Source organism: Hibiscus syriacus, unplaced genomic scaffold (genome assembly GCF_006381635.1).
Source record: "Hibiscus syriacus cultivar Baekdansim isolate YM2019G1 unplaced genomic scaffold, ASM638163v2 tig00111402_pilon, whole genome shotgun sequence".
Lineage (NCBI taxonomy): Eukaryota > Viridiplantae > Streptophyta > Magnoliopsida > Malvales > Malvaceae > Hibiscus > Hibiscus syriacus.
The window spans coordinates 5,898,084-5,912,519 of record NW_024063082.1 but is presented as its reverse complement, the minus strand read 5'-3'; the positions used below and the strand labels follow the sequence as shown (position 1 = coordinate 5,912,519).

The following is a 14,436-nucleotide window of genomic DNA, read 5'->3' as shown; positions in this document are numbered from 1 at the left end:
ACAATGCCCATCCGAGACAATCTTTCCCGAGTTGGAAGTCTGTCCAAGATGGCCATCCAAGCGATCATACTGAATTTTGGTATGTGAGAAGGGAACCAAATGATTTTGTGCCAATTAACTTTGATTTTTTTTTCTCTAACAGCTTCCCAAACATCTCTAGTAGTTTTAGTTCCTGCATTGAGAATGGGGAGTGCAGTGGATCTAAGTTTCAGAAGTCTCTTATTATGTATATTGGTAGACAAGGATGAGACAAAAACAAAATTGTACTTATATTTATTCCATTACCTACGATAAAATTTAATTTTTATCCTCATGTTTATCCTACTACTCACAAAACCTATATACACCCTAATTCAATTTAATGTGAAGTAGGGTGAATCATCGCGAAACTTACTTCACTAACATCCAAAAACAAATTTTAACAATAGGCCAAATAATAATAATAAATGTATAATATTAAAATGGGAAATATTGAGGTAATTAATTGAAAATACAAAAAAATTCAAAAATAAAAAAAATTATTTGAGTGTCATAAATTTTTAAAAAATTGAAAAAAAACCAATTATTTTTCATTTTTACATTCCATTAATTTTTATATATTTTAAAAAAGAATTATATATTTATTAGGTTGTTCTTTTGTTTAAACAATGTTTTATCCTGATTAATTTGGATCGATTAGTGCCACATACTTGATTTTGGTGGGTGAGTCTGTCAACATGAATTTTCTATATATACAAAACCTCAAACATGAAATCTACTTAAACGATATCAAACTCTTTATCACTTGAATCAAACCGTTAATAAAAAATTGAGTACTTTAAACGCAATTAAGAGAAAACTAGTTGTAGATTCCTTTCAAACCCTAATGACTATTTTTCTTCTTCGTTTATTGGACCCATGAGGTTCCTTAAAATGGTCCCACTGCGTAGTCCATGCTAATTGGGCAAGACGACCGCTGACTTCATAACAATGACTACAAAACAAGTTCAATCTAAAATATAATTAAACTGCAATTAATTATCATATTTTATAAAATACAATGGATCCATTTACAATAGTATATATTGAACTAATTTTATATGTTTTTTTACATATAATTAATATTTTAGATATACAATTAATCAAAAAAAATATTTTAGTGATACAGATTATACATGTTAAGTTTTACAAGAGTTGAGCAAATCTTAATGTTATTCATTTTTTATTTTATCTTTAAAGGTTCTTTTATTAACTTTTTCACTATTACTCCCTTCCATTAAAATCACATGACATACATTATAAGCAGATTTATCTCAAATAAATATAAAATAAAAATATTTTTTTAATCAAAATACATAAATATTTTAAAAAATACAAATAATATATCAACAAATTGATTGCTGATTGGGATTGGCATGTTAAAACACGTATAGCGTCTCAAGACCGCAACCGCGCGTTCCAATAAAAAGACAAGACTAGTGATTTTTCTCTTAGAAAGTAGATGGAAATTGCTGCAAACGAAACGATTTAAGACACTTCAGATCATATCTACTTTAACTTTTTCGCTAAGCTTGCAGTACACGGTTTCTAATCCATAAATGAAAGCCTATGGAAAAGGGCTATAAATGCATCCTCAAACATACCAATTATTCCTCACATCATCCTCAAACATGCATAGTTCACAGTTTGTTGTTGTTGCCGTATTTTTCTCCAGCCTGGTGGTTCAATCAGTAGTTGGAGCAAAGGCATCGACGGGTTTCAGTGTGGACCTTATTCACCGTGATTCCCCAACATCTCCCTTCTATAATGCTTCTCTCACCTCAACAGAGATCCTAAGAAAAAATGCCCTCCATTCAATGGCCCGACTCAAACACTTCCAAGCTTTGATTGATCAAAACGCCGTCCAATCTGCAGTGATTCCAAGTGGAGGTAGTTATCTCATGAAACTCTCCTTTGGAACCCCACCAGTTGATTACTTAGCCATTGCAGACACTGGAAGCGACCTTATATGGATACAATGTCTTCCATGTGAACAGTGTTATCCTCAAGGTTCTTCTCCTTTCGATCCTCAAGCATCATCCACTTACAAAACGGTTCCTTGTGGTTCCAAAAGTTGCCAAGCTCTTCCCCGCAAACAGTGCACCATCACAAATGATTGCCAGTACATGTATGGCTATGGAGACAAGGAGTCGTTTACCGTTGGAGCCCTTAGCACTGATACCTTGACTTTTGACTCCTCCGATGGTTAAAAAGCAGCATTCCCAACATCCATTTTTGGCTGTGGGCACAAGAATCAAGGCAGATTCAGAAGTCCAAGTGCTGGACTTGTTGGCCTGGGAGGAGGACCATTGTCTCTGGTTTCTCAAATAAGCACTCAAATTGATAACAGATTCTCCTACTGCTTGGTTCCTCGCTCTGCAAGCTTCGGTAGTAAGCTTCTCTTCGGTAAAGAAGCTATAATATCTCTTCCCGGTGCTGTTTCAACTCCATTAATAACCAAAAGCCCTCCAGCCTTCTACTTCCTTAGTCTTGAAGGTGTTAGCATTGGGGAGCAGACCGTGCAGCCAGATTCGAGCCAAGGGAATATCATAATCGATTCGGGAACAACACTCACGCTCTTGGAATCAAATTTTTATAACAGCTTAGAGACTATAGTAAAAGACACAATTGGAGAAGATCCAGTGCAAGATCCTTCAGGAACATTTAGCTTATGTTATGGGGCAGAAACTAATATCAACGTTCCCGAAATGGTGTTTCATTTCAGTGGTGCTGACCTTCACTTGCAACCGGTCAACACATTTCGGACCAATGGGGACTTAATGTGTATGCTGATAGTTCCAAGTGAGTCCTTATCTATCTTTGGAAACTATGCGCAAATAAATTTCCAGATTTAGTACGATCTTCAGAAGAGAACTGTCTCCTTTGCTCCAACAGATTGTACCAAACAATAAGTTTGTGGAGTCGAAGAAAAACGTATATATATAGTAATAGCAACGCAGCTTAGGCCGCTATTTAAATTCCTACGAATTATATAGGGTTCTTGCTTAATTGTAAGATCCGTATCATACGTCACTCCACTGGTAAACATATAATAACTACTTGTAAGATGGTTTTATGGTTAATTAGCACTAAAGATCAAATTTATATTTGCTGCTAATTTCTTTGGCAAATTAAGCTTTTTGTTTTCTTTGTTGGAAATGAAACGCCAGCTTTTATTGAAATATTAAACGCAACAACTAGAAATACGTGTTCCTCCCAAACAGATGTGGGAGACATAAAACAAATGAAAACAGGAAATTTAGGTTAAGATTGATACTTTTAGAAAAATAAGATTTTTAATCACCAATCAAATAATATTCCATATATATATAACTTCTAATAAGATGACTATTCTAGAGAGAAAGTATAATGCGAGACAACTAAGTCAAGTTAACAACTTATTATATTATTGACAAAGTAATATTCAAAATAAATTATGATTAAAATTATTTTCATCTGTTTAATAAAAGTATATTAATCATAACATAAACCTTAAAAATAATATAACAACATATTTTTAACATCAATTAAAATATATTAATTTTATAAATATTATTTATAATTTATGTTATCGAATTAAAAGATTAATCGACATAAAATAATAAAATGTTATAAGAATATATTTATAACACTAATTAAAAATATAATAATGTTCGAGTTTGATATATTATAAATTAAAAAATAAAATAAAACAAAAAATATTTATATTAAATAATGATTGAAATTAATTTTATTTATTTTATAAAAATATTAATTAAATTATAAATTATAAAATATTTATAATATTAATTGTGTAATTTCATAATATTATTGGAATATATTTATAATAATAAATAATAATTATTGTTAAAATATGATTTTATAATTTATATATTTTTATAAAATAAATATTATTTATGTTTTTTTTTAAAAAAAAAATCAGCTGTCGGGTAAAATTCACCATCAGAATTTAATTTATTGCGCTACAGGGAATTTGATTTCACGAAACTCTATCCGTGCCACTTCTCGACCCGAAACCGATCCATTTTGTAGCCGACCGCCTCCGGCTCCGGCTACTGAACTCGAAACAAAGACAACTCTCACACTCAGAATATAACGACTGAGAAGTAAAAAATGTCAGCTTTGGGTTTTACTTCACGCTATACCTCGATGCTATCAAACAGATTCCTTTGTCAAACCAATTCATTATTATTTAGCTTCTCTTCTTCTTTCTCCTCATCGCTCAAAATACCCTCCAAAACTCCTTCTTGCTCTTCCAATTCCTTCTTCATAATAATGGAGCCACCTCACGTCCCCTCTCAACCACCTCTCTGCTTTCAGGTATTTTAATATTATCTGTTTTTTGGATTTAAAATTGAAATAAAATGACATCTTTTGCGATACAATTTCAGGGTTAGAGGATGAGCTGGTGGGGTATATATTTGGCAAGAAGAAGGCAACGGAAGTGGCTCATTTGTAGGTACCTGATTACCCATTTTTCTTTTTGTTTCTTTATTTCTCTTATTATTGTTTTAAATGCTATGTTTGAAACTGTACTCTATAGTCTGTTGTTAGTCTGGACTCTGGACTGTCAAACCCTTTAGCGTTTCCTATAACATTATTGTAAATTCATTGGCTTTGTTATTAATGTTTGTGGTTTACATGCTTGGAGACTACGTAAACTGAAGCATCTTGTTGATGTTAATCGAAAGTTGTTTTCTAAGATATGATAGTAATTAAGGTAAGGCCAGAATTTCCTGCTATGATAGCAGAATGTGCAAATTGGAATTCACTGTCTGTGGTGTATAAATATTGAAACTGAAGCAAGAAAACACTCGGTTTTATTTTATATGGTGTCAATTTGTTTGTGGAATTTGATATTCTTGCTTATATATATATTCTTCAGCATCCTCTTTTGTAGGCAAACAAGCTTTTTTTTTCAAAAAAGAAAATTCCCATTAATTTTGCACTAGTGCTGAACTGGATGAGCTAGTATGACTTGAACCTATGGAGCCTGTTTCTGATACAACCCCTCTTGTACCATGTCCTTAGAAATTAAGCATTGCTCTTGTTGTTTATACTGAGGATGCTGATTTTTTTTATTATATCATTAAATCTTTCATGGTAAATTTCCTTACCCATCTCAGGAACGGTGCTCAACTTCGAATATGTCCTTCTTTTAATAATGTTATGTCCATTACTGACCAGGGTTTGGAGGCATGTCCTACATAAAGGGGATATTGCCATAGATGCTACATGTGGTAATGGTTATGATACTGTTGCAATGCTCAAAATGCTTGCTGATGAATCTGGTCGAGGTCGTGTTTATGGAATGGACATTCAAACAGAGGCTTTAGAGAATACTTCTTCCGTACTAGATAAGACTGTCACTCAGAAAGAGGTGCTTCTTGTTTTCTTCTCAATGTCTTCTTTATCATAAAAAGTTCAAAGAAATAGTAAATTCTGATTACCTCAAAGATACACTATCCAGATTTTACACTACATTTCAAATTTTAGCCTTAAGATTCAGAATATCTGATTATTGGCATATAAGTTTAACTTCAGGGTGTGTTTGGTAGAGTGGAAAGGTGAAAAGAAAATCAATTTTGAGTGTGCTTGGTGGGAAAGAAATAGTAAATATGATAATTTTCCATCTTCATGAATAAAAATAAATCATTCCAATTTGAAGTGATAAGAGGAGAGAAAATGTGAGAGATGTAAGTTAGGTGTAAAAAATTAAGCATTTTTGAAAAATCTCCTTTTATCTCATTTTTCTACTCTAACATGCAATTAATGGAAAAAAATTTCTTGTCATTTTTCCATCTTTCCTATCAAGCACATCAAAGAGAGAAGAAATATATTTTCTATCTTTATTCTTTTCTGTTACTAATTCCATTCTCCTTTCTGATTTTTTTCTATCTTTCAGCAATTCAAATCCACTTGACCTGTTTTATCCTGTCATTCTAAATTTATCATTTAGTTACCTTCATTGGTCTTCTGGATAGAACATGTGTTCAATTACTAAGCTTGTAAAGTTGCTTGTGTTTCATGTAGCTCCTAATAAATTTCTGACTTCTGCAGAAAGAACTAGTCAAGCTCTTCCCCATTTGCCATAGTAGAATGGATGAAGTGCTTCCTGAAAATACTGCCGTTAGGTACTACTCATTAGTGCTCAAGTTTCTCTCTTTTTAATATATTTGATATTCATTAGAGTGGAGTATTGATTGATTTGGGTATTTAATCTATTTGCTGCTAGTTTATCTAGAGTAGCAACTTTATAAAGTTAGTACTGTATGACCAAAACTATCTCTGAAATGGAACTCTACTCTAGTTTTTGTTTCTAGTTACAGTATGCGTATAATTACTATTAGCATCCTTTTACTCTAGAAGTGATGCTGTTTTGCATATTCAGGACTAACTTTATAAATATTAATAGATGTCCATGGTTACCTAATTGTTAGTTTTTGTTTCTGTGCTCATTCAGGCATCAATAAGGTAAAATAAGAAATTTTCATTTTATGTATAGTTGGAAATACTTGAGAGGTCAAATTATGAATATCATATATTGTAAACTCTAAATTTTTAAACTTCCATTCGGTTTTTATTTTCATTACTACCAGTACCTTTGGCGGCTTCATAAAAATTATCATGAAGCCATGTTGAATTGTTGATATATTCTTCACATAGGGATAGCATTAATTCCTTGTCTGCTTTTAGACTTGTTGCATTCAACCTAGGCTACCTTCCCGGAGGAAACAAAGGCATTATTACGACGTCGAAAACAACCCTGTTGGCATTGGAATCTGCAAAGAAAATGCTGATGTCGGGAGGGCTTATTAGCCTAGTAGTTTATGTAGTTACGACTCTTTGAAAATACCTGGCTTTGCTCATGTTATGTTAAACATAATTCACAGGGAAGAACTGGAAACAGTTGAAGGCTTTGCTTCAGGATTGTGCGTTGATGGTTGGATATGCTGCAAGTTCCAGATGTTGAACCGACCTTTAGCTCCAGTACTTGTTTTCATATTTAAGAGATGAAAGGGCTACGGTTCCGGAACGTCGCATTATTTGTACTCTCAGGATATATTATACACATTCATGGAATATTTGTTACATGTAAAAAGATTCATTTATGAATACAGGCTCCTATCAGCAAACTTGAGAATATTATAATCTAGATAATCCACTTCTTGCAGTCTTTTTGCTGCCAAAAAAGTAATTCCAGGAACCACAGTCCTGTCATCCCACGTAAAAACAGCTGACATATTCCATAAAACCATAAACACACTATCACAATTCAACACTTCCGTTGTCAAACGAAGTTTCTGATATTCTGAAGGGTCACCACACAGTAAGGTTCATATTGGAATTCATAAATAGCTAGAATAACACTTGAGGCTTTTCTAGATACAACCCATTTTCATGTCCCTGTATCTCTACTGAAACTGGCCTGATCATAAGCTCGACAGTTCTCAGTTTCTTTGATTGCTTTGCACGTCGGCAGGTGTGTCGGACTGCACAACCCATTCCGTCCAAGATCCATCATATACAGCAACATCAGTCTTCCCAAGTCGATGGAGGCCCTGGAAAGCATTAGCACAAGACAACTGTTTTAGAATATTAATAAAGAATCAAATGAATCGAACTTTGTTTGGGAACCACATTATATTTTTCGCCTCTCATGAGATTTATGGGAACTTATTGGAATGATTGGAAAAATGTCAAGCCTAAAGGAAGAGAGAATATATCATGCAGGAAAGTACCAATGTCAGAATACAAGCAGTTACACCAGTGCCGCAAGAAGTTACAATAGGCCGTTCCAAGGAGATGCCTGAAATACGTTATTAGGCAATGCAAGTTTGCAAGGACAATAAGAAAATGTCAAGATCAAACAATAAAGCGTTATATAAACAAGCATGAAGTATGAACTTCTTTATAATCTTAGAAGCACTATGATTCCTAGAGAAGCAAGACATAATCACATTCAGTACATTGTTGGCATCATAAACACAAAAATCATATTGAAAGATTGATTTAACTATGAACTGTGCGCAAGCTTCCCACACAATTGAATGCGACAATAAAGATCTTGGTGTCTAATTTTTCTATCAGAATCAGTTGGGTACAGGGTCAACGGTGCAGTTTTGGACTGCACAATCAAGGGAACTAACAGACTCTTATAAATGGAGTAATTTTTTACATCGTCTGACAGAACACCTCAATAAATATTCACCATTGTTATGAACGAGTTATTCAGTAGCTAATAACTAAGTTCCTAATTCTAATTATAAGATCAATAAATCCTTACTCCCAGAAACTGATGTGCATATTATAGAGTGAATATGAAGATTTGACAAAGATGTTACAGGTGAAGGGACACGGACTTCATATATGAAAACCAAGTAACCGATAGACATACATACCAGCTGAACTTTGAAAGAATACAAAAGAAAAGGAGGAAAGGAACAATGACAAAAAGGAAGATAAAGAGTAATCACCCTCTTCATTAAATCGTTTCTTGAGCTCGTCAGCAGGTAGAAGTGTCTGGGAAGCATCTAACATCTGCAAAGAAATGATAAATTGATTAATTTGATAATCTATCAAGGAAACCAAATTTCCAGAAATTACATCACATATAAGAAAAGAGAGTAAAAGGCAATGATAATAAATATAATAACAACCCAAATTGGGCCTATCATATTGTTTCTCCCTTTTCTCTCAAGGCTAGAATGTTACCATCTACATCATTGGAAAAAAACAACTCGAGAATTCCAAAGTGTTTAACAACATATTAGCAGGAGGTACATCATCTTGAATAAGACTTCCGGTCTAAACAATGACCAGTAATAGGTCATACTCAGATCGCACCATCTGAATCTGCCACTCAACAAGTTTGTTCTATAAGCATGACATATTTTAATTACCAATCAACAATTTCATGCAGCACACAACAGAAAGTAGAGCCTCCCTCACACTCCTAATTTGAAAGTAAATGTTCCTGCACATCTACTAACCTTCTCTTTCTCAGACAATTTTTTTTAAAAAAGGTCTTGATTAGGACCGGAAATTTACATCCATCTCACCTCTTCCATGCGCAAGTAAAAAATGAAAAACTCTCTTTCTTACCTGTGGAAAAGGAATACACTTGCTGCCAGGTATATGCCCACTTATAATTCCTTTACGAGGTTCAGGTGCAACACCATCAAATCTGTATGAAATCCCAAACACCAAAAATAAATATAACAGAGCAAGGATTTTATATGCAAGAAGGTTTGGGAGATATAAACCCAAGTTTTATGTAATTCAATTTTAAGGCTCCTTCCCTTCAAAATTAAAAGAGTTAAAAGGCAAATTTTGTTACAAAATCGATGTTTGCATAATAATAATGATAATAACAACAACACTGAGCAAGTTTAAAAGGTTCTAGAGCCAAGAGAGCACCTTGTGCCCTTCACAACACTGAGCAAGTTTAAAAGGAAATACAGTAAGACAGGTTAAGCCTTAATATTCTGAGCATTTGAGCAGGTTGAAGATAACCTGTCTGAACAACGAGTATAGCTGAAATGAAAATGTTGCGATTGATAGGATCAAGAAATGGATCATGCTGACAACTAGGACCACCAAGATAGGCAAACCAAAAATTTCCACTTCACTAGGATCTACTTTAACTATAGTTCTTGCTGGGTTTAGACAAATTCCTTAGCCATCAAAGCAGTTCATGAGTCTTACTAGTAGTGAAACATATTCAGCTTTACTGCGATATATATTACAACAATCCGTCGTCGGCCTTTACAATTTAAGGAAACTACACTTCATGGGCTGAAAAATGTGCAAGAACAAAGCCGTGCCTTATGTCTCATGCACCTTACATATATTAATGTGAAAATAGAGTTCATATAGGTTCAAAATTCGGTCTTTTTAATACTGTATACACAGCATTTTCATGAGACTTGCATGTTAAGACATGCTGGTTTATGCTTATTATCAACAACACAAGGGCAATGAATTGAGGGATGAGAACTGACAACCTACAACCGCTATTATTTACCATATCAAATAAGATTTAAGTAATTATGGTCAAATGGAATCGAACAAGTTAACTGCACTACCTGGGCTTGGAACGGGCATCTATATGTTGATGAGTCTTTTCCTCAATGTTTCTTCTAATCTGAAAAAAATAAAATAAAATAAAACAGTATTATCTAGCATAAACTGACAAAGTAATCAGATAATAGGGAGAAATGATGGACAGACTAATAGCCATGCTTTAAAGTACCCAAATATTGCTGACGCGGATATGTCAGGACAAGCTAAGAGTGGGGCAACAAACATATACAAGCATTATGTTTCTCTACTCAATACGTAAAATCATAAATTCTATGATTCTTTACTCATATTATTCAGCTTGAAGCTTTCTCCAAGTTTTTTTTGCTTTTCTTACCATAATAAATTGGGGTGTGAATGAGTCTAGAAAGGTAGTATTAGTATAAATGGGTTATGAAGGTGCACCAACTAAAATTGCAATCACTAACAGACATTATGAGTCAAACAAAACTAAGGTAGAAAAGTCATAATTCTATATGAAGTATGGCTAGCAATTCAACCTTGTCAAGAGTCCAGACAAGATGTAGCTGAAACTTTGTCTGAAATGTCAGTGGTCCAACCTGCAAAACAAGGATACATGCACCAAAAACTATTTGAGTATTATATTGTAAACATGAGAGGATAGAAACTTGTATAATATTATTTAGATAAAAATGTTCAACCCAGTAACTGAATGAACAATTGCTACTAAATGTCTTCCATAGTAGTCCCATGCTTGCTTCTTTCAGAAAACATCCGAACACAATAGCAATATTTTCAGAACTTGTAGACAACAACCATATCAAATGGAAGAGGGAACAACCCCCCCCCCCCCACAAAAAAAATCCCAATAAATAATTACAAGAATTGAAAAAGGAGATATAGAGAATCATAGATCAAAAGAGTTCTTACAGTTTGTCCCTGATAGACTTTCTCTATTGCCTCACTGGCTTTCAAAATAGCATCACTAGAAGCACTAGATTCAACATTGTACCCTGATGCACGCCACCTTGGGAGGCCTCCATCTAACACCCACACTCTTTCATGCCCAAAAGCTCGGAACATCCTTACAATTATCGATGGAATAATGTCTGTTAGATTTAGAATCAGGAAAACAAAGATAGAACATTTCAGTAAAGGTTGAGAAGATGTCATATTATCAAAACTAACCACCATACACGTGCTGCACTGAAAATCCCCTTTCCATCATAAACAACCAGCCCATCATTATTCTGGATGCCAAGAGAAGACACAGCAGCCGCAAAAGCATCCTCGGATGGCAGCATATGTGGCAACTGATAAGAGGTTTCAACAAGAGAAGTCAAATAGTGCATATGTTATTGAAGGTTCGCTTACCTAGTACATCTCCAACAGTAACATCATGTAACAAACTACCAAGAATATTTGATTGAATTGCATTACTGAGAATACTAAATGCATATACAAGGTTGAAGATGATTCTGCAATTGTCAAAGCAGCATTATGGAGCGCTGTGTTTAGGCCTTTTAATTTATTAGGATTATTTTTAATCAAAGTTCTTATTGGAATTTCCACTTTATTAGGGTTTAGGATTTGGTACAAGATACCAATGTTATTTTAGTTTTTCAATGTGGAACGTCAAGTCTTTGTGATATTGATATTTCCTCCTAACTGATTCTGTCTAGTTTTCTCCCAAGTTATTGACTGAACTTGACTGAACAAAATACCATAGAAAGAGCACCTACATATCTACTACCTTTCTCAAATAACAATATAGATTATAGACTAATAAATATTAAACAGTCAAAGGAAGAGAAGAGAATTGCTGCTAGTAAAACCCAAAGAGGATAGTTGTGAGATATCAAAGGGAAAAGAAACGGCGATGCAAAGGTTGTTACAGAATGGAGCTTTCTCTACCTCAGTGATCTAGCAAACATAGAACCCAAGAGAGTGAAAAGATAATCAATTAAAAAGAAGGAATCTCACCTCTGTAGTTCTATCTACAATTCCATCAATATCAAAGAAAAGGGCACCGGGAATGTGAGCAACCTGCTATGATAAGAACACAATTTCAATACTCAAAAGCATTTAACTGTTTTTGGGGTGCGACTCCAAAATTGATTGTAGAGAAGACGGTAATCAGCACCTGATACTCTTGAATTGGATTCCTCTGCTCATCTGGCATGTACCATGACGCATCCAGTACCTGATAAATAATAAAAATGTGGTAAACCAATAAAAAAAGAAAGCACAAAATGTTTTCCAATTTTCATAATATTTCTAAAGACACTTCTGCTAATAAGTTATTCATAAGCTTAAGAAAAAAATCAAAATTAATAACAAAAAATAAAATAATTCTTTCAAAATCATCTTATTCTAAGAAACCAAACAATTATTAGACTAATCTTTTTTTTTTTGGTTGGGGGCATCTTCAGGAAAACTGTTCTAAAATGATCCCCGAACTCAGAGGGTACCTTCATTTTGTCTAAACCAAACTCTTTTCCCTCCCCGAGAGAAAATATATGAGGAAAAATGGAGAAAAAAACCCGAAAGATGCCAAGCCTGATAGAATGGGCTGCTAGCTGTTTAGAAATTGTTTGTCTTTTGAATAATTACTGTGATCAGTGATTTGAGGTTGGGCTCCAAATTTGGCAGTTGTTCAGGTGAACTTACTTACAGTTTCATATATCATTATTGTTACGTTGAAAATGCTGATTTGCAGCTAATTGTATCACTTAAACAGTGGTGAGAAATAGATAATAAGGGGAAAACTCTTAATTTAACATCTAGATTTCCTCAGGAGTTGCAAAATAGAAAAAGCTGTACTATAGTATATAAAAATTAATTTAACAACAATTTCACAAGCACACAGAAATATCTATGGGAGGTGATACCTATGAAGATGATAAATTAGTTTCATGAAAACCTGAACTATAAAATTAATAACTTGCACGTATGCCTTTCTAGTCTCAAAAATAAAGCAAATAAAGAGTATCGAAAGTGGCTTATATATGATGCCGTAATGTCATTCACGACAACCACACTTTCAAAAAGTAACAATAACAAGCAAAAAAATTCATGACATTTTTGTAACAACATGTTTAAGTAAAAACGGTTACTGGAACATGTATAAATGCATACCTTCAGATCAGGCTCCCTTAGATTAGCATGAAGCCAATCAACAGAAATGACTGGGTCATCGGTGGAAAGAGATTGTGTTGAAAGATTAGTTTTTGTATCAATTGCTGCAGAAGCCATCAAGCGAGAAGGTCGACCAGAGGTATTATATGTGGTATGGAAGACAGCCTGTACACGAAACTGTCTATTCTGCAAGTGATATAAAAATACAACTTAAGAACTGAGCCACATGACCATAAAATCTACTACAAGAAGGGGGGGGGGTCAGAATTAATGCCATCACCAGAGCCAGATGTACTCAATAACAGTGTAGTTAATATCACCACAATGCCCATGTTAATGAATTATTCAGAGTAGCTCAATTTCACTCATGAGTGAAAATATAAGTAGCCATTACAGACTAGATACTTATAATGCATAGTTTGGGTTCAGAAAACATAAAATTACCAGAAAATTCAAAAATAAAATAACATGCAGAACAGATAAGAAACTTTATCTTTCTGCATATGAATTCTATAAGCAAGAACAATAATTAAAAAAAGTAACTCAATAAAGATGAAATTCTTCATAAAAATAGTCAAAACCGGACATGAACTTTGGAGAAGGCATTAAATTGAAAGGGAAAAAGAATCAGAACTTGCCCATCTCGTAAAAGTGATGGACTGATCAAATGAAAGACAAAGAAAAGGATTCACTTTCGAAATCTCCAGAAACAAAAGCCAACTAGAACAATCAGAATCCAAAAGATTGAGAAAAATCCAAATAATAAATATCAACAAAAGGAAAGAGACTGTTACTTTACATTGGAAAGATTAGAGAAAATCAAGGGTTCGCAAGGGAGAGATGACGAGACTCGAATCAAGCGGTGACCAAAGAGAATTCTGGAGAAAGGGATGATGAATTTAGGCGCAAAACATGAAGAAATGTGCTTGTTGAGAGAGATTATACAAGTTGCAGCTTAATCTTTTTGTCGCTGCCTGAAGAAGTGGACTGGGAACACAACTGGACAAAAGCGTGTGTTTTACTCTAAGTGGCGTTTAGTAAAAGATTACTATTAGGATAATAAATTTTTGGGTAAAGTATATAAATAGTCACTGAACTTTTCAGATACTTGCATTTAGGTCTCTAAACTTTTAAAACTTGCAATAAAGTCACCAAACATTTAGCTCATTTACAATATGATCCCAACGTAACGACTGTTTCACTACCGTTAGGGTAAATCATATAAATTGTCACTTA

At 33.8% G+C, this 14,436-nt stretch overlaps 1 protein-coding gene and 2 pseudogenes across 2 annotated transcripts; 2 read left to right on the top strand and 1 right to left on the bottom strand.

The window, feature by feature from the left end:
• Positions 1 to 1,649: 1,649 nt before the first annotated feature.
• On the top strand, positions 1,650 to 2,945 carry LOC120161620 (annotated as a pseudogene).
• A 1,079-nt stretch (positions 2,946 to 4,024) lies between these two features.
• Positions 4,025 to 7,176, top strand: LOC120162230 (annotated as a pseudogene).
• A 70-nt stretch (positions 7,177 to 7,246) lies between these two features.
• On the bottom strand, positions 7,247 to 14,191 carry LOC120162228 (thiosulfate/3-mercaptopyruvate sulfurtransferase 1, mitochondrial-like). 2 transcript variants are annotated; one of them, XM_039172400.1, is made up of 12 exons: positions 14,000 to 14,191; positions 13,201 to 13,386; positions 12,206 to 12,265; positions 12,046 to 12,111; positions 11,251 to 11,375; positions 10,993 to 11,146; positions 10,602 to 10,661; positions 10,107 to 10,165; positions 9,124 to 9,205; positions 8,496 to 8,559; positions 7,761 to 7,828; positions 7,247 to 7,580 (listed from the first exon to the last, which is right to left on the bottom strand). In XM_039172400.1, the coding sequence occupies exons 2-12, from the start codon at positions 13,315 to 13,317 to the stop codon at positions 7,470 to 7,472; spliced, it is 966 nt and encodes a 321-aa protein (XP_039028331.1). In that variant the 5' UTR covers positions 13,318 to 13,386; positions 14,000 to 14,191; the 3' UTR covers positions 7,247 to 7,469. The 2 variants fall into 2 exon arrangements, with proteins under 2 accessions (XP_039028331.1, XP_039028332.1); XM_039172401.1 differs by having other exon boundaries at positions 12,046 to 12,108.
• Between the last annotated feature and the right edge of the window lie 245 nt (positions 14,192 to 14,436).

Bases quoted from the DNA above. Each gene is read 5' to 3' on its own strand.
- LOC120162228 (XM_039172400.1), bottom strand. From the start codon at position 13,317: ATGGCTTCTGCAGCAATTGATACAAAAACTAATCTTTCAACACAATCT. The intron at 12,266-13,200 runs GTATGCATTTAT...ATTATTTATCAG, and splicing joins TAAGGGAGCCTGATCTGAAG to GTACTGGATGCGTCATGGTA. The intron at 8,560-9,123 runs GTAAGAAAGAGA...ATTTCTTTGCAG, and splicing joins AGTGTATTCCTTTTCCACAG to ATGTTAGATGCTTCCCAGAC.